At 39.0% G+C, this 23,442-nt stretch overlaps 1 protein-coding gene across 1 annotated transcript in view; it reads right to left on the reverse strand.

Annotated features, from left to right (window-relative positions):
• IQGAP2 (IQ motif containing GTPase activating protein 2) overlaps positions 1–23,442 on the reverse strand; it is a 325,198-nt gene that overhangs the window by 44,006 nt on the left and 257,750 nt on the right. Inside the window, exons 21-28 of the mRNA XM_019641003.1 lie at positions 19,058–19,266; positions 13,521–13,664; positions 10,044–10,207; positions 7,918–8,142; positions 5,823–5,963; positions 5,379–5,463; positions 4,716–4,948; positions 2,099–2,333 (exon numbers count right to left, since the gene is read on the reverse strand). Coding sequence (XP_019496548.1) covers positions 2,099–2,333; positions 4,716–4,948; positions 5,379–5,463; positions 5,823–5,963; positions 7,918–8,142; positions 10,044–10,207; positions 13,521–13,664; positions 19,058–19,266 — 1,436 coding nt within the window. The remainder of the gene's footprint in view (positions 1–2,098; positions 2,334–4,715; positions 4,949–5,378; positions 5,464–5,822; positions 5,964–7,917; positions 8,143–10,043; positions 10,208–13,520; positions 13,665–19,057; positions 19,267–23,442) is intronic.

The raw sequence follows: 23,442 nt of genomic DNA on the forward strand, positions 1-23,442 counted from the left end.
CCCTACTTATTTACTTTTAAAGTTTCTGTTTATTACAAGGCATGCTCGTTTTTTCACTATGGTCAGAGGCATTTTGTTTTAAAGCAAAGATATATACTTTTCTTTTTCTTTGAAAGGTGAGCTGATTTAAAGAAAGACATGATATAAATAATAGAGGTGATATATAGACAACATATTGAAATCTGGATGGATTGTACATAGGATATTTTTTGGGGAAGGTACGTTATAGACAAGAATAAAATAAGCAAGATGGATACATTTATGACCTTGTCCTCTGCAGAGATTTGGCCCCTGTCCCTGGAAAGGGATGGCCAGCTTTTACCCTTTATTCTAATAATTATAGAATATAAAAACTGGCTGAAAAGGTCTCATTAAAGAGCTTATTTTGAGGTTCTACATATTCCTTAGAGAACCGGGGCGGGCATGTGGCCACAGACTTGGCATGTCGTGCTGCTGCTGTGCTTATGTCTGCATGTGGACACCTCCTCACTTGAGACAGACAGTAAACAGGACAGTCTTTGCAATTCCAATACTCCCACACTATTACATCTGCTTCCAACCTAACACATGAAGCAATTCCAAATCAGTCACACGCTATTTCCCAGGATTGGATTCTGTTTTCAATTTTTGTTAACAAAAGGAACAGACTATTTCTCCTTAAAGAGTAACAGTCTAAATTAATACAATAACATTTTCTCTCTGCTGTCCTTGGGAAAGAAACTCTCGTTGTAAAAGAGAACTTCCCAGCACTTTTTCTGCATGAGGGTCTTGCCCTCAGCAAATGTGCGGCCAACATGTGGACATTTTCTTTGACACGGATAATCTACCATAGAAATAGATAAAGGGGTCGCAACTCAAATAGGAGTGCATCCACTTGCCCCTTAGAAAATTATTTTTGTTAACGATGCACTGCTGAACATGTTTTCTTTGTGATTTGGGGTGTTTCTGTACAGAGAAAAGAAGTATAGCCTCTTTGTGTAATCAACCAGCTCTCTTCTCCAGCTGGACATTCAGACCTGTCTTTGTTTGGGGTCACTCCCAATACTTCTGGAGAGCTTGTTGCAAATGTCAGGGAGTTCCCTGTTCCAAGACTGAAAGAGGGAAACCAAAAGTAGATCCAATCTTTCTTCCAAACTTGTAGTCCAGCTTTAGTTTCTTAAAAGAGATGAATAATAAACACTGAAATTTTGAGCAGTCAGTGATGCCATTTGTTAGTATATCTTGTTTGATGGGAACAGGAGCAGGACCTTTGAGAAGAGTGGATTTGCTATGCTTTCCTCCTAGTTGTATCATCCGAGTTGGGTGCATCCGTAACCAGGGCTTCTTGACCTGTAGTGTGTATCTGAATCGCCTGGGATCTTGTTAGAATGCAGGTTCTGGGTACATTTTGAACACATCTCCAGGACTTGGCTTGGAATAGCAAGGTCCAAAACTATTCTTGAAAAGGTTACCTTTTAAGAACCTAGATTTTTCAGGAAATAAGTTCCAACTGGTTTTTAAAAGGCAATCAAAAACCCTCTCAATGCTTAGCCTTCCTTTTTACTTCCTTTACTTCCTTTTAACAAACTGCCTTGCCCCCAAAAGGCACTCAATACATGCTCCTGGCTCATGGTGGTAATGTTGGTACGAGAACCAGTTTGAGACATTACAACATTAGCACAGACTGAAACTGACTGCTTCTAAGAAATGGGGGTTTCTGGGACAATACAAGTGATTCTTTGTAGGCGGCTATTGCTGGGTGGGGGTGTCTTCTCTTCCTTAACCTTGAGCAGCCTGTTTATTTCCTCTCTCTTTATGTCCAAATATTAGAATAGAGAAAACATTCTCATTTTTACAGAAAATTACTGGAAAAGCTGAGAGGATTCCTGAAAGGGAGAGAGATAGAGTATGGGGATTCAGGCAGTGTGGCCTTGATGGTTGGGGAAAATACCATGGCCTGCCCCTGCTCTTGGCTTCAACTACACTCTCACAATCTGACTTTGCCAAAGGATCATGGAAAAAGTAAACTTTTCTTGTTTTGGAGAAGGAATTTTACTAATGCACAAGAGTCAGGAAATAAATACACTAACGTTTCTTAGGATTAAGAATATGAGTATTAGCACATGCTTACAGTAAACGCTGCAGAGAGACTAAGCATTTTCGAGAAACAGATGTCTGAACAATGGACCCACTGCTGAGACGCTCCTCCAACCCCACTTACTGAATGTGTGCTGATGATTTCTTCAATTGAAATATAAATGACTGGTTTGCTGACTGTCACCACATCTGTGTATTTATCCATATTAAACTTTTCTTCTGGCTCAGGGACATCACATGCTTCTTTGAAATATTTCCTAACAACAACAACAACAAAAAAGTCTTAAGACAGTCGTATGTGTAAGTGAAACAGCTTCATAAAAGGTGAGAAAATCTTGACTGATGGCTAGTTCTTTGTTTTCTACCCCAAACCTTGGGAGGACTTATTATAGCATCATTTAGGCTGGCTCTTACCTGTGGAAGCTGAGTCTAGGTTTCTAGATGTTGGACCCAGCCCCTCAGAAAGGAAAGGAGAGAGCAGGAAGGGCCCTGTTTGTGATTCAGTATAATCGAATTATAGGCAGGTCATTTAAAAAATATTATTTAAAAAATGGACCCTGAAATTTAACCTAAAATGTCAAGGTTGATGTTCCTTGATCTGAGAATCAAGACTTTCTAGAGAAAACAATCCAAAAAACAATCAAATTCTCTACTTTAAATGGCACAAGCTCTTGGGCCTTCAATACCCAACAATTCTTCAGAGACTCTGTTAACCAATTTGACAAAAATTCGAGTTAAGCCTACTCCACTTAGCTGATCTAAACAACCATTGCTGGCTGATGGGAAGGCTGTTAAGGATAGACACATAACTGTGTACAATGCCCAGTACTCAGACTCTAAAAAGTCTGCTATTCTAAGCTCCAGCAAATTTAGACAGAGAGACCAAGAAAGCCAGCTGTGCTACGATCACAGCTTTGGAGTGATCCTTTGCACAGGTAGAATAGGTATTATATTCTATAAAGTTCTAAATGTTTCATATGCTGCAAATCATCCTTGGTATATATCTCCTAAGGGTACCCAAGGCTTATACACCAGAAATGACCTCTACCTTTCCACCCCAAGGCTGGAGGTTAAATGGCAGGCAGTCATGCTGGGGTGGGGGTGGGGGGGAGCATGTTTCCATGTGACAATTGGTCTTCTGCACTTTTTTGGTTATAATTTTTCATGAGTTGCTGAGATATTATAAAGGATAAATATGAGTGGAAGAGAAAAAATGAATTTAAGAGGTGAGGAGAGGCTGTTGGTTTTGTTTCTTTTTATTTATTTTTATTTATTTTTATTTTTATTTTTTTTTAGCTGAGCCATCCTGCCACCTGTTGGCAGCTCAGCGGCTGCTCAGCTCGGGCTGACTCGAACCGCTGTTGCTCAGAGCTCACACTCTTGAGCGAGCTCTTAACCAACTGAGCCACTCAGCCGACCCTATTTCTTTTTAAATGAAGAAGAGTTGGGAACACAGATCGTTGATAGGAATAATGTGAGAAAAAAAAGAAGTAAAGGGAAACTGTAATAGCAGATAAAGGTTTACAGGGAAATGGATATTACTTTTTTCGTCAGTGAGAAGACCTAAAACTAGCAGCTTGCGAAATTGCAACTTCCTATAGGAGGAGGATTTAGGGAATTTTTTTCACAAGAGGTCATACATTCCAAATAGAGATTAATAATCATGAACTATCATTGCCACTAGATAAGTCACTAATCCAGAGGAAAACCAAGGAATTGAGAAATTATCATTTTCCAAGTGAGGAGTGAAAGAGGCCACATTTATGTCACACTTTTATGACCTACTGACTAAATGGCAGACAGGAGAAAAAAATGAATGCCAAGATGAACGTACTTCCTCAGAGAGCTTTAGGTGAGTGAATATTTCTGCAGGACTCACTCCTTTCACGTCCCCCTGAAATGATTAGTGATATGCTTTGCAAATGCATTTAGAGTCAAAAGACATGTCTCACATGAATAATTAGGAACAGTTTGAGAATAGAACACATACAATCCTCAACAAATATAAAAGCTGGATTTTCCCAGTCTTTCAAAACCAAATACTCAGTTTCCGACTATTGTTTGGTGTAGATGAGGTAAGATTTTCCTGTTTGGACAAGTTCTTGAAAAAAGGACAAAACCCTCTTCTTAAGTTTCTACAAAGCAGAAATCCGTTATTTTGATTTTTTAAATTCTACTTACTATAAGCCTGTTAACATACAACAAGAATAAATACAGTAATATCTTGGATTGTGAGCATAATTCGTTCTGGAAACAAACTACTTGTATTGCAAGACATCGCTTGTTTACCAAAATGTATCAGAAATGTTTGCTCGTCTTGCAGAACACTTGCCAACCAAATTACTCGCAATCCAAGGTTTTACTGTATTTCATTTTGTCGACAGCAGAAATCATACATATGGGGACGATTCAAGGTCACAGGGCACTGGGGCTGAGGGTGGGATGGGGAACGCCAGTAGAAGTAACCCCGCCTGCTCATTCCACCCTCCTCTTTCCCCACAATGCCTGCTGGTATGTAGAAGAAATACACGCAGCCACCTGACATTCCTCCCCGCTCCAACTCCAGCGTTGGGCGCAGAACACAAGATTCTTCTCTACCCTCTTGCAAACTTCTCCAAAAAGTAATGACCCCCTCTCACCTGAACTTCTGATACGTCTCTGATAAATAATTGTTCATAGATGAGAGATGCTCATTTTCTCCTTCGAACAGCTTATTGGAGGCTGCATGTTGAAGGACCTTGGCTACCGACCCCAAGTTTCTCCGCTGGTCAGAATTTATCTGACCTCCGGCTGTCATGTCGATGATATCAAAGCCGTCTGGAGCTACGATCGCTGGGTTCATGTACCGATAGTACAGGAGGTTTCCAACAATCTGGAATGATGCAGAAGAAAAGACTATTTTTAAGAGAGAAAATTCAAGGGTTTGGGTGTTTTTTTTTTTTAATAACAGGAAATATTAGTTGACATTTCCCAAGAAAGCAAATTATTTTGTGATTTGAATTCTAATGAGTTAAATAAAGGTAGTGAATATAATCACACATTACTCATATAGTTAAACAATTATTTTGGGTGAAAAATAGGCTATTTCCCCCCCAAATGCTCTAACATAAAGCATCGCAATAATGTGTGAGATCTCCAGGTTAACCTCAGCATACTCAATAATCAGGATAGCCATTAGAAATAGAAGACCTGAGCTTATATAAATAGTCAGACAAGGGGAAAAATATTACAAAGTGATGTGTTGATAATTTTGGCTCATACCCCCAAGAGAAGCTATGGTGAGATTACTCTTGAAAATCTACCTTTAATAGCTCATCTTCTGTTGCATCGGGAAATTTCTCATGGATGGAATTCTTCAGTACTTTGGCTATATACCTCAATCCATAACTACATGTAAAACAGATGACAAAAGAAAATAATGGAAAAAGGCTAAGTGAGGAAGAAACACACAGCAATTGTTCCAGTCAACTAGAGCTCTCAGCATTTTCCTAAAAATTAAACATAAAATGAGATGGTAATGGAATCACAGGACTTCCATGGATTATAGTAACCGAGTACTGGTTTGTATCATTCCCTCCTTGGAGAATAATTATGAATTTAAAATGCAAATGTAGGCAAACATTCAAAATAGTAAACACAATATGAAAGAAAAACCCCTATCTTCAGTACCAAGGTTTATTTTAGTTAGTATTTTAAGAACTTCCAGCAAAGAATGTTAAAGTTGCTATGATACATATACAACTTACGGCAGTAGATCAAGGGAAGAAATGATAGAATTCAAGACTTTGTTGGTGACCCTTCTCAGGTTCTCATTGGATGCCTCCAGTTTATTTTTCACTTCTGGGTATGTCAGAGCTTGTTCTGTGGTCACATCATAAGGCAGATTGCTGAAAAGACAACGAGGGCTTTCAATTAATGAAGCTTAGGTACAAGTGTTTGTATCCTTGCCAAGTTGGTTCTACAGTCAAGCTTTGTATAGTGAACTGGACTTTGCCCACTGACTCCAATGACAAAATGTTAGCTAAGTGAGGGGAGCCCTCACATGCCCAGACGGTACCCTCTGCCACTAGTACAGTGGGGGGACTCCAGGCTCTCCCTCTGAGCTCTTCTGGTAAAATAACTGGCAAACTCAGGTAACACAGACCCAGCTAACTTTCTCTTTCCTTTAAAAAAAATTATAGAGCAGTATGTTCTTTACAGAAAAAAACTGCATACGTGTAAACAAGAAAAAAATACTAATTCAGGGCCGGCCGAGTGGCACGTTGGTTAGGAGTTGGCTTGGGACACTAGATCTGAGCAGCAGGGCCCCAGTTAGGATCCCACATGAGGGCCAGTGACACTGTGCCCTCTACAGCTAAGATGGTGAACAACAGCTTGACCTGGAGCTGGGCTGCTGTGAGTCGCTGGCAACGGTGTAGGCTGCAGTGGGGCTGGCCAGCAGCAGGCGTCAGCTTTTGTGAGCTGCCATGAGCAGCTGTAAGCCACCGTGAGTGGCCATCCAATGGCCGGTGAGTGACTGCCTCACCCAGGAAGAGTGCAACAATAATACCAACATGGACCAGTGAAGCGATGTCCTCCACAACTAGACTGAAGAACGAAAGGACAGCAACTTGTCTGTTCCCCTTCCCCGATTCCCCAGCGCTTTCCCCCTCCCCCAATTCCCCAATAAAATCTTTAAAAAAAACCCCCGAAAAACAAAAACTAATTCATAGACAACCCCTTTTCATATCTTACTCCATAATTTTCTGGGTCCTCTATCATGTATGTATATGGACCTCACACCGCAATTCCCCAATAAAAACAACAACAAAAAAACCAAATTCCCCAAAGCTAAATATTTTGACTTACTCCCACTTTTGCTATTACAAACAGTGTTGTGACAACCATTTATGAAAATCTCTGTGCATTTCTTTTCTGTCTTTCTTTCTTTTTTTTTTTTTTAAGATTTTATTGGGGAATTGGGGAAGTGGAAAAGCCAAGTTGTCTTTCAATCTTCGTTGTGGAGGGCGCAGCTAGCTCAGCTCCAAGTCCAGTCACCATCCAGCTGCCCGATGGCAGATCCGGCCACTCAGCTCAAGGTGCCGTGTTCAATCTTAGTTGTGGGTGGGCATAGTCCACCATCCCACGTGGGAGTCGAACAGGCAACCTTGTTGTTAGGAGCAAGTGCTCTCACCAGCTGAGCCATCCTGCCACCTATTGGCAGCTCAGCGGCAGCTCAGCTGGCCCATGTGGTAATTGAACTGGCAACCCTGCTGCTCAGAGCTCACACTCTTAACCAACTGAGACACTCGGCTGGCCACTCTCTGTGCATTTCTTAATGATTTTACAAGGTATCCTTTTGCAGGAAATAAAAAGCTGGGATTGCTAGGATCTACAAATCACCACCCAGAACAAGCCAATCCCACCTGGCTTGTTGATGCTCACATGTTATTTACTCACTCGGTTAGTGTAAAAAAGTGTGTATTGTCAGGCGAACAGAAAGTGTGCCCCATTTCTAGGTCTCGATTTAGAAACAAAGAATAATCAAAGGAGAGAATTATAGAAGTTGTGGCTTTGGGGATCAGCTGGTACTGAAATGTGACAATATCATGTACCATCGAGATGAGCAAGAGTCCAAAAACGTGACCTGCACGATATGTTAAAGGGAGTGAATATCTTGAATTGAAAACAGACGTTTTACAGTAAATTTTGTTCTTTTGTTTTAACAGAGCTTAAAAGAGTTTAAGAACATATATATATATATATATATATATATATATATATACACACACACACACTCACACACATGTACAAATGATCATAAGATATAATTGAAAACCAGTATCTTCCTGGTTTTGTTACCTGGCTTCTCCAGTCTGTGTTTCCAGCTGGTTCACCCAAGCCTTGTACACATCTACGGGGCTTGTGTTGATGATCAGGGACTTGTCATCGATGATCTCTCTCACCACTGGAGCCAGGAGCTGGCGCAACGTGTTCTGTCCACGGGCACCTCTGTTGAAGCTGACGACCATCTTGATGACTGTAGGATTTCCCGTAACGATGTCCTGTACCTGGTCCACCTTTGATCTGAAAAAAGCCCAAGCCAAAACAAAATGGTTTGCCTCTATAGATACAGTTTGAAACAGGATATATATTCTCTCTGGCAGGGAAGAGCATTGTGGGGCTATAGTTTTCTCCATTGAAGATCAAAGATAGTGTGATTTAAAAGGAAGCTATCATTGGTAAGATGAGGGTTTCGTATTTGAGAAATTTAAGGATTTGAAAATAAGTTCTCAGCCTTAATTTCAATCTAGAGGTCAGGAATGAACTGAAAATGGACCGAGGCTAATAATACTGGGTGAGACTGTACAAGTATTGTGCCCTCTCTAGTTACCACATTTCAAAAATAACTTCCTTGATTGAACGAACTATCTCCACTTCTTCCAGTCCCATTCCAATTCTATGCAATGTGGCTTCTCACTATATCACATGGTGGAGAGAGCTTCTTGACTTCCATTTCCCACCTCTCTGACCTTCCCTGTCTCTTCTTTCACCTCTGTGCAAACTCTCACCCTTCACCTGCTTTCCCTTTAGGGTCTGGGAGTGCCACATTCTGGTCCTTACCTTACCTAATTCCTTTTGTTTCTTTTGCTGTCTCCTCCTCCTACATTCTAATTCTGCTTTCTTTCACTTTCTACCTGCTCTCCCCTCAGCCCTCACTCACATGCACGACTTCAATTACCATCTCTCTGGAACTGATCTCAATGTCTAATCCCCATTTCCTTCCTGGGAATTAGTTTTGAATTTCCAGTTTTCTGCTGGACATTTTCCCCCAGATGTTCTACTTAGTGTGTTAAAAATCCAAACTATTTTTTTTCCTTCTCACTCCCCCATTTCTTTGACCTTTGTAGCTCTAGCTCATCCTGTTCATACACAGCCAGCAGATCGATCTTCCAAAAACCCAATGTGGCTATGTCAGTATATTCTTCTTAAAAACCTTCACAGCTTCCCGGAAAGTAAGAAGCCTCAGCACTTGGGCCTGTCCTCAGGTCTTTCATGGTGTGGCCCAATCTATCTTTCCAGCTTCATTTCCTGGTGGCCACTAATTAAGTCACATCTTGGTTAGACTAATCTATTTATTTTCCTTGTACCTTGGCCCACGCTATTTCTATCACCATTGTGCCTTATTTCCACTTTCCATTTCTTCTTATAAACCTGTAGATATTCTTCAAGGTTTTGGGCCAACCACCTCCTTCTCCTTAAAATATTTATCAATTTATCTCATTGGAACTTTTCTTTCCATCCCTCTGATCTGTTTAACACAGCATATCATTTATTTAGTTCTTACCTTATTCCACTGCACAGCATTACTATTTCTCATGAATCCTACCTCTCATGCTGGCTTACAGACACCCCGAGGGCAGAGGTGCCTGGCTAATATGCTTCAGACCCATAGGAACTAGCATAGGTTCAGTTATCAAGAAGTCAGGAAGGCAGTTAAGGTCCATTAGTTGGCTAAGGGCATTTTTCACGTATTTTTTTCTGGCCTAGCTACCTACACATTTTTTCTTTTTTTATACATTAACTGAGTCAGAAAATAAATTAGCAAAAATAAGCTTAAGTTCCAGTAAGAAGGGAAGACTCTTTAGCAGAGACCCTTATTTTCATCCATTTATGGTGTTATTACTCACAGAATTTTCATTAAGTTAAAATTGCTCACTGACTTTCAAAAAGCTCTTGATTTTTGGTTGTTGTACAGCTGAAAAATCGAAAGTTAGCTTAGCACTAGAAAATGTCTCACTGGTGGGAGAAAGTCGTACCTGAATATATCTATAATGATGTAGAAATTTCTCAAGAAATTTGACATATTTCAATAGTATAAATGACTTATAAGAATCATTTTAAATTATTTTAGTAAATCAGAGATAGCCACTACTAATGAAAGAATCTGTTCATTGGTATTTTTACATATATATTTACATACGTACTTTATTTCTTCCTCCAGAGCCGTTTTAAAAAGCTTGAGGAGTAGATATTCTTCCCGCTGATTGGAAGCATAATTGTATAGTGTGAAAATAACAGTATCCATAAATTTAGTAGACTTGTTCTGTGGCATCTGGAAAATCAGCTTAGCGAGGTATAACGGATTGGTCTAAAATGAAAGAGGAAGGAAAAAAAATCCACAAAACTTAATATATTATTAAGTCAGAGGGGTACCCAGTTCCCTGCTCTTCAATGACTTAATATGTAAACAGCATACAGAAGAGTATCTGGCACAAAATAAGACTTTAAAAGGTATCAGCTAACATTAATACTATACTATAGAGAGTTACATTAGAAAGTTACAATAGGATTTAACTATATATACTGTGTGATATATATTTAATGAAACATAATTGTATTATATACACTTTACACTGCTAACCATTTTGAGCCACATATCAATATTCATTGTAGAGATAAAGAAAAGAGAGGTGACAGACAATAGAATCTGGTATCTGAAGAGACTGGCAGATACAGACCAAGGGCTCAGCTAAATAGACTGTCCTGGGTGGACTGATGAATGAATAGAAAGAAACACATCCCATAATCTGAGACTAGAAAGCAAAAGAAAAGGATATATTTACACGTGGCAACAGTGGAATGGCCATGATTGTTTACAAGGAGTGAGAATGTAGGGGTGAGGTAGGGAGGCTAAAGGGAGAGGTGAAGGTCAGGATGGTTGATGGGCAAAATGCCAGAAGAAACTGACAAGAAAAAAAAAAGACAACTTAAAAATTGACAAGAATTTTAAAAAAAACTGAAATAGAGCCCCGAGGGTCTAGCTGAGTGAGGGTGGAGTCCATGAGATGTGGAACCAGTCCTCATAGTGATATGGTTTTTCTCTAGTAGCTACAGCAACCGGATGGAGGTTAGCAGAGAAAAAATGGTATTTAGGTTATAGAGAAATTAATTTTATACTCCCACTCTTCATCTCCATTGTGATGAAAAAAGAAAATTTTCCATACATGAAACTAATATTCATGTAATATGCAGTTGGCTCCTTGAATCCTCGGGTTCACATTTGTGGCTTCAACCAACCACAGATAAAAAACTATTTGGAAAGAAAAGTTATGTTGTTGCTGACATGTACTATGTATTGGGTTGTCGAAAAAGTCATGACACATTTTTGCAATGAAAAACAAACAAAAAAAACGTCATGAGTTTTCCGACAACCCAATCAATAATTAGGCCTATGATGGCTACATCAATTCTGAATGGGTACAGACTTTTTTCCTTGTCATTATTCCCTAAACACTATAGTATAACAACTATTTACATTGTATTAGGTATTAAAAGTAATCTAGAGATGATTTAAAGTATACAGGAGGGGCCAGCTGAGTGGCTCAGTTAGTTAACAGCTCGCTTAAGAGTGTGAGCTTTGAGCAACAGCGGTTCAAGTCCCGGCCCAAGCTGAGCTGCCGCTGAGCTGCCAACAGGTGGCAGGATGGCTCAGCAAAAAAAAAAAAAAAAGCATACAGGAGGATGTGTATAGGTTATATGCAAACATTATCCCATTTTATATAAAGGACTTGAGCATCTGTGAATACTGGTGTCCTTGGGTCCGGGAATCAATCCCCCATGGACATCAAAGGATAACTCTACTCAAGTAGTTTGGCTTTAGTTTTTTAAAGAAAATCCAAATTCTAGTTTACTCTACTAGTTAGATTTACCTTCAAGTTTATAACGATCAGTTGAAATTTTATGAATCGGCAGCTCAGGAAAACTTTTTCTTTATAGCTCTGTAGCGATGCTTTTCCCACACTAAGCACATGGGGTTATAAGAAAGAAAACTTACTCTAAAGCTAAAGAAGCCCCCACCTCATTCTTCTCAGATGACCTAAAAACATTAAATTTAGGCTCATACTGAAGAGACAAACCCAGAGCAAAACCTATACTAGCTGATTGGCTACTTTGTTAATTCAAAGGCCAAAGGAATCCCAACTATTCACTATTCTATAGTTTCTTCACTGATCTTGGACTAAAGTCTCCAAAGGAGAGAGAAGAAAAGGGGAAGAAAAACACGAGATTACAAGGGACACTTTGCTTGATACAACTGAATGGCAGTGTCCTGGGACTATCGGTTTTGGATTGTTTAGGGAATAAAGCTTGATGGGATTATTCTAAATAAACTCCTGTGCTTTTTCTCCTTTCCATGAATGAGCCTCTGCTTATATAACAGGGTAAACAATACAAATCTTAGGCCAATGACTATCAATTTTTACTTTCTTTATGACACAAATTCTATAATAGAAGCGTCATACACTTGGAAGTTCATGGATGCCAAAAATGATAAATTCCTAAGACCAAATTTCGAACTGGTGGATAACTATTAATCTAATTTAGGCAGACAAAAAACCCTTCCCTGCCTAGTGTGAGCCCCCTTTCTTTCTGGAAAGGTTGCTGGTGTTAAGCAATTTTTCCTTTTATGCTGCCACATGGTGGCCCTCTATGGCACTACACCTGTCTGCCAATCTATTGTATTATTCCAAATAGAGAATTCTCAACTCTACCAAAATTAACAGTTCTTCTCTCAGTGAGGCTAGACACACTTCATTCATGGCTTGGCTCATGTGTTCTTGTACACCTAATGCCAGTGACATCCTCAAGCACAGATTCAAGTGTCACCACCAACAGCAGTGGCCCCACACATAGGGACACCTGACTCTCAAGGAAGAACTGCTTATCTACCTCTGTTGGGAAAGTTTTCCTACTGAAGGGAACTTTATGTCCATCACTGTCACTTACTCAGCTTCCTTTAGGACTGTGTGGTAGGATGGGTCAGGTAAATCAATGGTCAGACAAAACAGTACCTGGTCCACCACAGTCCAACCATAACTAGTTCAACTTATTCGTTCTCACCTGTACTCTGGAAGCATTGGAAAATTACTGCTCATTTAGGTCAGAATAATGCCATGAAAATGATGAAATAAAAAAGATACCCTATTACCCTAATCTAAACCCTCTGGCTCTTCCCACAAAAGAAGAACAAGCTGATTCCGTTAAACATTTATTTTTCACATAGTTAATTTTTTTCTAGGTTGATTGTACCTGCTTATGTTATTAGATCTATAACATTTCTGCAGATAACTGTAGTATAACATAGTCATGAAGACCATGGGCTCTGAAGTCAAACTTCTTGGGTTCCAATACCCTTGCTTTAACCATTTACAGGTTGTGTCTCAGTTTTCTGATATGTAATGTGGAATTAAAATAATAATTATTTTCTGATGGTTCCCAGGGTTATAATAGTAAGAATTAAATGAGATAATGTATGTAAATAACCTAGAATAGCACTTGGTACTTAGCAGGTGCTCAAAACATGTAAACTATAATAGTTTTGACATGGGGATAGATCCATTGTAAACCACAAGCATAGAACATAGCATTTATCTAAAACTCATAGCAAAATAAATTGTTCTCACCTGTAAAAGATAAAACAATTGCTGATATGTTTCCAGTGTTTTTCTCCTCTCCTTACTCAAACTTTTGATTCCCTGGTTGTCGGTGTTATTTAGTATTTCTCCACCTTTCTTTTTATTTAGCTTCGTTCTGTGTGAAATTACATCCTGGAAAAAATTTTTATGAAATTATTACTTTTACTCTGGTACTCCTTACCTCCTCCCTTCATATACACCCTGAAACATACATAGTTGGAAAGAGTAATTTTATACATTTCCCTCAAGAAGAAGCAAAGGAACAGAGATTATTAAACAAATTAAGGAAATCCAGCTTGCCAGTGAATTTGGCTTTTGTAATATTCATTCTCCAAAGCTGTACTTATTTGCTCTTAATCTGTAATGTAGACACCAAGACAATTAAATAAAGATAGTCTTTTCAACGAGTGAGGCTGGTACAACTGGATAGCCACTCAAAAGAAAGAGATCAGATCCCTACCTCACATCATAAGTAAAAACTAACTCAAAAGATATCAAATAGCTAAAATGTAATGGCTAAAACGATAAAACTCTTGAAAGAAAACCTAGGTATAAATCTTTGTTACCCTGGATTAGGCAATGGCTTCTTAGATATGACACCAAAAGTACTAGTGGCAAAAGAAAAAAATAAATTGGACTTCATAAAAACTAAAATCTTTGTGCTTCAAAGGACACTGTCAATGAAATAAAAAGACAACCCACAGAATGGGAGAAAATATTTGCAAATCATGTAGTGAATAAGGGACTTGTATCTACAATATATAAATAACTCTTAAATCTCAAAAATAAAAAGACAAATAACCCAGTCAAAATGGGCAAAAGATGTGAACAGGCATTTTTGCAAAGATTTACCAATGGTTAATAAGCACATGAAGCTCAATATTAATGGTTATTAGGGGAATCCAGATCAAAACTACAATGTGATACCACTTCATACTAACTAGGATGGCTATAACAAAAAAAGCATAACAAATATTCTTAAGGATGTGGAGAAATTGGAAACTTCACGTTGGTAGGAATGTAAAACGGCGCAGCCACTTAGAAAAACATTTTGGCAGTGCCTTAAAAGTCAAACACAGAATTCCCATATGGCCTAGTAATTACACTCTTAGATGTATACCCAAGAGAACTGAAAACATAAGTGCACACAAAAATGTGTACATGAATGCTCACTGCAGAATTATTCCTAATAGCCAAAGAGAAAACAACTCAAATGTCCAGCAATTGATGAATGGATAAACAAAATGTGATACACCCATACAATGGAATGCTATTCATAAATAAAGAGGAATGAAGTATTGATTCATGCTACAACATTGGTGAACTTTAAAAACACTATGCTAAGTTAAAGAGCTGGTCACAATAGACCACATATAATGTGATTCCACTAATATGAAATATACAGAACAGGCTAATCTATATAGAGACAGAAAGTAGATTAATGGCTGCTGTGGCTGGGGGGACAGGGAATAGGTAATGACTGTTAATGAATAGGGGTGTTCTTTCTTTGTTTTTTTAAAAATTATTATTCACATGCTATACAAATCATCCTTTTAAAATGTACAGTTCAGTGGTGTTTAGTATATTTACAAGGTTGTGCAACCATCACCACCATCTAATTCCAGAACACTTTCTTTGGAGTTTCTTTGTGGGGTGATAAAAATGTTTTAGAATTAGACAGAAGTGATGGTTATGCAATTTTAAACAATGCTGAATTGTACATTTTAAAAGTGAATTATAGGGCCGGCCGAGTGGCGCATTGGTTAAGAGCTGCCTTGGGATGTCAGAGGGCTCCAGTTCGGATCCCACATATGAGAGCCAGTGACACTGCCCTTTACAGCTAAGATGGTGAACAACAGCTCAACTTGGAGCTGGGCTGCCTTGAGTCGCCGGTGACGGCGTAGGCTGCAGCCCCTGCTGCAGTGGGTTGTCATGGGCTACTGTGTGTAGCTAGCAGCCAAGGTGAGCGGCCAGCAGCCGCCGTGAGCAGCCATCCAGAAGCCAGTGAATGATCTGCCTCGCCCAGGAAGAATGCAATGATGGTGCCAACTTGGGCAAGTGAAGCAACATCCTCCACAACTAGACTGAAGAACAAAAAGACAGCAACTTGTCTGATCCTTTTCCCGTTCCCCAGCACTGTTTCAATTCCCCAATAAAAATCTTAAAAAAAAAAGTGAATTATATCTTTTCAATTTATAAAAGCACTTGCAAAAATATGTAATACAGAAATTAATTAGAGATGGAAGGGAAAGGAATCCTCTAAATATTTAACAAAATTAAGCTTTCCCCCCAATCATGCTCCTTTAACCATTTACAGGGTATCTCGGAAATGTGTGGCTGCAAACATCATCCAGGAATCACCTCAGGCTGTATCCTCTTCAGGAGCTTAAAGGGTCATGAACAAAGGGCCTTCAGATAAGAATATACCAAACATTAACACTGATTTTTTTTCTGGACTTCATCTTAAGGGCAATGATTCTCCACATATAGAGAAGAGAAGAGAGGGCGCGGGTGGTAAGCAAGCTCTGGGGCAGAACTAAATTCCTTTCCATTAGAAATACATTTGGTGAAGACAGGACTGGGCGAGTATGATATGCCCACATCTCAGTGTTGCCCTAATACCACCATCTTTTCCTTTCCCCTGATAACAGGATATCTGCATGTAGGTAACATGCAATAATATAAACATTTTTGTAGAAGATGTGGACTAGTACAAAGGGCGTGGGCTTTGGAGTCATAAAAACATGGGTATCTGCAAAACATAATTAGCTTTGTGACTTTGCACTGGTTAGACTCTAAGGCCCACTTTCCTAAATCTGTAAAATGGGCTTAATAATAGTAATCCTACTGAGTTGCTGTGAAGACTAAAACAATATATGCATTTAGTACATTTTCCAGTAAAGGAAACAAGGCTCAGAGAGGTTAAGAAACATGCTCAAGGAAACATGCCAATAATATAAGCAGTGAAGTGGTAAAATTAAGCAATAAAATAAATCTAAATCCTGGGATTCAAGTAGCCCTGGTCTGCAAGTCTGCACTCAGGTGACACATCACACTCATCAATGGGAATTTCAGGGATTCAAGATTACTTTTAGTATCTATTTCAGTTTTCCTGCAAGCTAGGTGGAGTCTATATCTTTCTTCCTCCCTATGCCTGTAAGAGGCTTTTACTTCAGTTGCTTTGTCTCCTCCATCTCCATACCATTCCTTTTGCCTAAAACCACTGTTAACCTAAAACCACTGTTAACCACTTCATTCACCCCTGGCTTTTTGAGATTTCTAGGAGGAATGCAAATTTTAAAAGAATTGCAAAACACACGGTTTACTACAGAGATCTAGAGTTGTTCTATAAGAACTAATCTACTTTCCTTTAAAATCTTTTTTTTTCTCACTAAACACATGCTCAGAACACATGAAAAAAAAGAAAGATGAAGATAAGTTTCATTCTATCACCCAAATAAAAATCACTTAGCTTTTTGTTCTTCTAGCTTTTTAAAAGTATATACATATACTTAGTGTGATAAATGAAATTGTACTGTTTTAGGTACTATTTTCTGCCCAATTACATTGTGAACCTTACCCCCTGCCCTTCAATGTTCTTCAAAAACACTTTTAAGGGCTGCATAACATACATGTTAAACTAATTCTATCGTCCTCTGTTGCTTCTATGTTGGGTTGTTTTCACTACTATAAATAAAGTTTCAACTGCATAATTGTTATCATCAAACTAAAAATGCTACTGTCAATGATTAGACTGGCTATGTATTTAATAATCATTAGTTTAACTTCTAATAAGTGTTTGATAAATACTTAGTGTTTTAAAAGGTAAGTTGAAAAATTAACTTTGTTTCACAATGTTGCCAATTAAGAATACTTCTTAAAAAAATCTTAAACATTCATGATCTGAAACTCTGGCATGATTGTACTTCCACAATCTACATCTTATTTATAGTACTTAATGTTTTGCAACTTAAGCCTTTATTTTGAAAGGCAAGGCATTTCCTGTTGACAACCTTATGGGGATTCAGTAAAACAGCAGTTTAAAGCTATAAAAGGCATTTCCTGGCAGACTTTCTGGAATATATTATACTTTAAAACTTTTCATATGTGTCAAACAATAAAATTTTTTTTTTAAGAGTAAAGTACTGTTGCTTTTCTGGATAAAATAATGAAAATAAATGAAGAACATTTAAATTGTAGTTTTATTCCTTAACAATTGGAAAAAAAGGATCATTTTTCTATATTACAAATTGCTCTAGTTTCCTTATTTTCTCTTTAACTATTTCACTGCAATCTCTGTTAGGGTTGAAGACAAGAGTGGGGCATTCACATGTCCACGCATCTGGTCACCTCCCATGGCTGCTCATCTCCCAGTTTTCCAGAACTATGTCTTCAGTCGCTGGCAGTTGACGCTCTGCCTCTGACCCGCTGTAGCCTTCTGAGAGCTTCCAGAACATCAGCTTCCTCCCTGGACTTACCAGTTTTCTGAAAACTGTTGTGGCATCAAAGCAGGGACATGGAGAGAGGCCCTACCTGAAAAGTCTCCTTTTCTTGATTAAAATTAAACTTTTTACATGGTTTCAGGGAGATCTGATATTGTCAAGTTTCACACAAATCCAAACCTACAGCATTATTTATTTAGAGACTGTTATTGGGGCAGTTCTACTCTGGAGAGGGCATTTTGGAAATGTGTAGGGGTTATCATTATTATCTTTTAGCATCTTAACGACTGGACGGCACTATTGGCTTCTAGTGAGTGTTGGGTGAGGGATGACGGATGCTCTGCTGCCCTCAGTAAATAACTGTCCCACATCCTGAATGGCTGGTGTTTTGAATGTCCTGCTGGTCATTCATTCATGTAGATAAAAATTCTTTGTTTAATTATTTAAACCTGGAATCTAATTGTTTTACATACAAGCACAACCCATATCCTCCACAATTTTAATCTACACCTAATTTTCTAGGACAGCAATTCTCTGTAAACCAGGAGGTGGGGGGAAGCACGCTTTGCGTAATCTGAACTTTACAAAGAGTTTCTCTCCATTTTTGGAAAATGAAATCACCAGCAGCTCTACCACTCTCCTTGATGAGTCTCATCTGAAGCTCTCTCCATCTGTGTTTATTCTGGGAAGAGGGCCTGGCCTCTGGCAACTTGATCTCATCTTCTAATGGCATCAGGCTCGTGTATTTTAATTTTGAAATACGTGTTTTTATTATAAATTACTTTCTATTTCTACTTTATGTTTATATAAAGGACTTAGTCTTGTTATTAAGGGACATATGTAAGCAGGCGTTATTTCACATAAATTTCATTTCATAATGGTAAAGAAGCCTTACAAAATGTCATAAAAGGGGATATAGAATTTTGCAGTCTGAGAATCACAACTTCGTAATCAAAATGGTACGTGAACTCTGGACCACTGATTCTGGGTTCCAAATGAGCTCAGCTGGACCGAAACACTGTGCACAAATATACATGCATCTCCTGTCTTCTGGGAGCCGAGAGCCCCACAAGCCCCACTGACCTCCAGTGTGATCCTGTTCTTTACCAGGAGCCCAATCTTGATGTCCATCAGGTTCAGGTCTTTCTCCAGCTGTTGATTGCCCCTGATCTTGGTCACCACTTCTCCCCTCAGTCGTGCAACCTCTAGCTCCTCCTGGAAATCCAAGTCACTTTGGTCTAACAGGTGCACAAATTTGCGGATTACCGTTAACGGTGGGTTTTCAGAGCCAACTGCAGGGAAAGGAACAGGCATTAATTAGGCATGCTTGGAATTATGATCAAGAGGCAAGAAACCAGGTCTTCAAATAAAGCATTACTAGAAAAATACAGCAATGGAAGTACGTACTTGGTTTTTGGAGTGAATCATTCTGTCCCATGTAAAATCTGGACAAAAAAACTGATAAATGTATAGAGCTGATAATGTCTGAACTCACAATTTTCCAATTATCTCACACTCATTTATCAGCCCTCTCTCACACTGTTTCCAGGACTCAGGCACTGAGAAGACAATTCTATCTATCCGTGCCATATTGATGAGGACCCTGGGAAAGAATGTTAATGTTTAAGTACTTGGGCTCAGAGAGCCTGTGGCTGAACCAGATAAGAGATGTATATTCTTACTGCAGGAAGCAGAAAGTAGTTTCTCTTGGCCCAAAAGACCCTTGGGAAGGAGCAGGAACTAGGTAAAAGGTGACTTAGAAAAGGTGGATGAAGCAAGACTTGAAGGCCAAACAGGAGCCAATGAAATGACAAGTGAAATACATATTCTAGTTGTCAGAAAAACAAAATTGAGAAATTGAAATTTAGTCCTTGTTTGTTCTGCATGGACCAACGGAAGGCACTCAGAATCTAGGAGATAAGCCTCTGTTGTCGAGAGGGGCATCTATATAAATTCTAAAGGGGCTTTCTCTTAGAGCAGGGGTGTCAAACTCAATTAAAACACGGGCCATTTGGTGCAACAGGCAAGATTCACGCGGGCCACATCACATTTACAAATTTTGTTAAATTTATATTCTGAAGTGAGGATTCAGGAATATGGATAGGATAATTAAACCACTATATAATTGCTTTTATTTAAACATTTATTTTATTTAATGTATTTATAAAACTAAAATTATTCTTTTTTACCCAAGTGCTCTTTTTAACCTTTTCGCTATTGGGATCTGTTTACATTATGTGACACTGAGAGTGGCAGAAATATCGCTTCCAAACGTCGCCGGAACTGAGTCAGCGCGTTTATACACACCCCCAGGCCCCCAGGAAAGGCACTGGGCCATGTGTATACTCGTCTTCAGTAGTTAAAGGGTTAACAAGGGAATTGTGTGTACGGTATTGCCTCGATCTCCCCTAAGCGCTATATTCTTCATAACAATTTTTTCTATTTTCATTTTATTTCAGAGCATCGCGGGCCACAAAAAAATTACCTCGAGGGCCACATGTGGCCCGCGGGCTGCCAGTTTGACACCCCTGCTTAGAGCCCTGAACATTAATTATGTGTTAATTCCCTGGCACTCTGACTTTTGAAAAAGTGTATTTTTTTAAGGTGTTTGGTGAGATCTACTCTGGGTAAACTAAAGTAATACACTGTGTGGACCTTCAATGATGAATGATGAGACAAAGCGATACAAGGATGACTTGAACGAGCCCAGCCCTGTTGTGGTTACCTCAATACCCATCCTGTCCTTACATCTAAGGCCCTAGTCTAATCTTCCTTTTATTTCCAGCTTGGTTCTGTGGTGTTTTGACACTCCAAAAATAAAATTCAACCAACAACACAAACAATTAATAGCATGAACCAGTATGAACCACCAAATCTAGAGTCATCTGTATTACTAGTTTGCTATTTCTGATGGTCTTTTTTGGAGAAGTTACCTTGGATTATGGATGCGACCCTTTGTTTCCTGGTCACTGTAGCACATGTGAATTTATTTTCTTTCCATTTCTGGCATGATGTTGCTGATGACATGGCCATTTCAGAAAAAGCCTGAGCTATGCACTAGGGTTCATTTATGCAGCTAAACTGAGAACATGGGCCACCTCATTTGTGTCTAAAGTTCTCTCTCCTTGCTCTTTTGGATTGTGTATCTTTTTATGTTCTAATAGGCCAGTTTGGAACAAATTAGTATTTTAGCTTTACTAATTGTTATGGCTCAAGTTTAATATTTCCTCTATCAACAGTAGGCTTTTAGGCATTTTCATGACATCTTCATACCACTTAGTGGTATTTCAACTTCAGAAAATCAGACAACTTCATAGTCAGCACTCACAAGTGGCCATATTACACTTCTAGCAACTTCTAAGCTCGAATACATTCAATGCCTTTCCAGAAGGAATGAATGAAAATGGGCGATGATTGACTAAGAAAAACGATCTTTTTTCAAATTAAAAAAAAAAAAAGCTTTAATTTTTTGAAGATGCTGAATTGAGAAATGACAATTTACATTTCAATTACCATAAAATCACCCTATTTGCCAAAGTCCAGAGAAGCTTAGGTCTAATTCATTCACTAACATAGTATCTATCTACTTTGTATGCTTTTAATATAAAATCACCAAGATTTTTAAATTGGAATTTCTTTTGTTTTTGTAATTAAAAAAAGTAAGTAAATGAAAATCATCACCATAAGCACCCATGAAAACGTATTACCTATAATGAAATGAAAATCAACCAGTGTTCATTTGGAACATTTATTCTCAAATGGTCTTCCATGTGCAAAAGCAATAGCAAACCTCTTAGTGTGTAAGGGCTCAGAAAACAAATCCCTGGGCCGGCTGAGTGACGTGTTGGTTAAGAGTTGGTTTGGGATGCCAGTTCTGAGCAGCAGGGCCTGGTTCAGATCCCACATTGAGGGCCAGTGACGCTGCACCCTCTACAGCTAAGATGATGAACAACAGCTCCACCTGGAGCTGGGCTGCCACAAGACGACGGTGTAGGCTGCAGTGGGGCTGGCCGGCAGCTGGAGTGAGTTGTTAAGAGCTGCCATGAGTGGCCGTGCAATGGCCGGTGAGCAACTGCGCAATGGCCGGTGAGCGACGGCCTCAACCGGGAAGAGCACAATGATAATACCAACACGGGCTAGTGAAGCGACGTCCTCCACAACTAGACTGAAGAACAAAAGGACAGCAACTTGTCTGTTCCCCTTCCCCAATTTCCTAACGCTGTTCTCCTCCCCCAATTCCCCAATAAAATCTTAAAATAAAGAAAACAAACCCCTGACTTAGACTTTCAGTAAAAAACTTAAAGATATCTACCAATTGAGAGACGAATCTCATTAATTCAAAGTGGAGAATTGTGGCACAGAAAAGACTGGCTGATCTAGCCTTACTAAGCTTGCATACTCAATTCTGGAATCTAGAAGAATGAGGTATTTATCCAGTAGATTCTGGACGCTGGAGACAGAGCCTGGCCTCTAAGCTTCCCGAGGCTTTTCCTTAACAAGCACCAGGTAAGATTTTCTGAAGCCATGTACTTTACCCCATAATTCAGATAGACTTTGAATAATAAAGTGTGTTGTCTAAATTATGTATTAGGCACTATGCTAGGAAAATTACTAGCTAGTTTTCTACTTTCTCAAAAAATTAAAAGAAAAAGGAAAAAGCAGAGTTAGAGACAACATTATGGCCAGTTTCATTACTAAGATACTCAAGAAATGATTTTTTTACCTTCTTGAAACTATTTCTGAGTGACCTAAATAAAATATTTTAAAAACTTGGGCAGTACTAATACATTTATCAGCAAGCTCTTCTCAATGCAATCTAGGATATATATATATATATATATATATATATATATATATATATTTATTTTAATTAAAGTTTATTGGGGTGGCAATGATTAGGAAAGTTATATAGGTTTCAAGTGTACAATTCAGTAACACATCATCTATATATCACGTGTGTTCACCACCCAGAGTCAGTTCTTAATCTATCATATGTTCTTGTGATAATTAGAATGTTAAAAATTCAGCATGTAGCTCGCCTTGGAAGGAGGTGATGGCAGTTTCAGGATGACTACTGAAAATCCACCACAGGTGTACAATCTGTGGTGGGTTTTGAATGGTCTACTTGGAATTGCCGTCACTTCTTTCTTTTTTTTAAAAAAGATTTTATTGGGGAATTGGGGGAGGGGAACAGTGCTGGGAAGTCAGGGGAAGGGGAACAGACAAGTTGCTGTCCTTTTATTCTTCAGTCTAGTTGTACAGGACGTTGCTTCACCGGCCCATGTTGGTATTATCATTGTGCTCTTCCCGGTGAGGCAGATCTGTTGCCAGTGTCTGGACGGCTGCTCACAGGGGCTCTTGGCAGCTCACACCAGCTGCCAGCCACACACGGTAGCTTATGGCAGCCCACTGCAGCAGGGGCTGCAGCCTACACGGTCGCTGGAGACTCACGGCAGCCCAGCTCCAGG

The sequence above is a fragment of the Hipposideros armiger genome, unplaced genomic scaffold (assembly GCF_001890085.2).
Source record: "Hipposideros armiger isolate ML-2016 unplaced genomic scaffold, ASM189008v1 scaffold_55, whole genome shotgun sequence".
Taxonomy (NCBI): domain Eukaryota; kingdom Metazoa; phylum Chordata; class Mammalia; order Chiroptera; family Hipposideridae; genus Hipposideros; species Hipposideros armiger.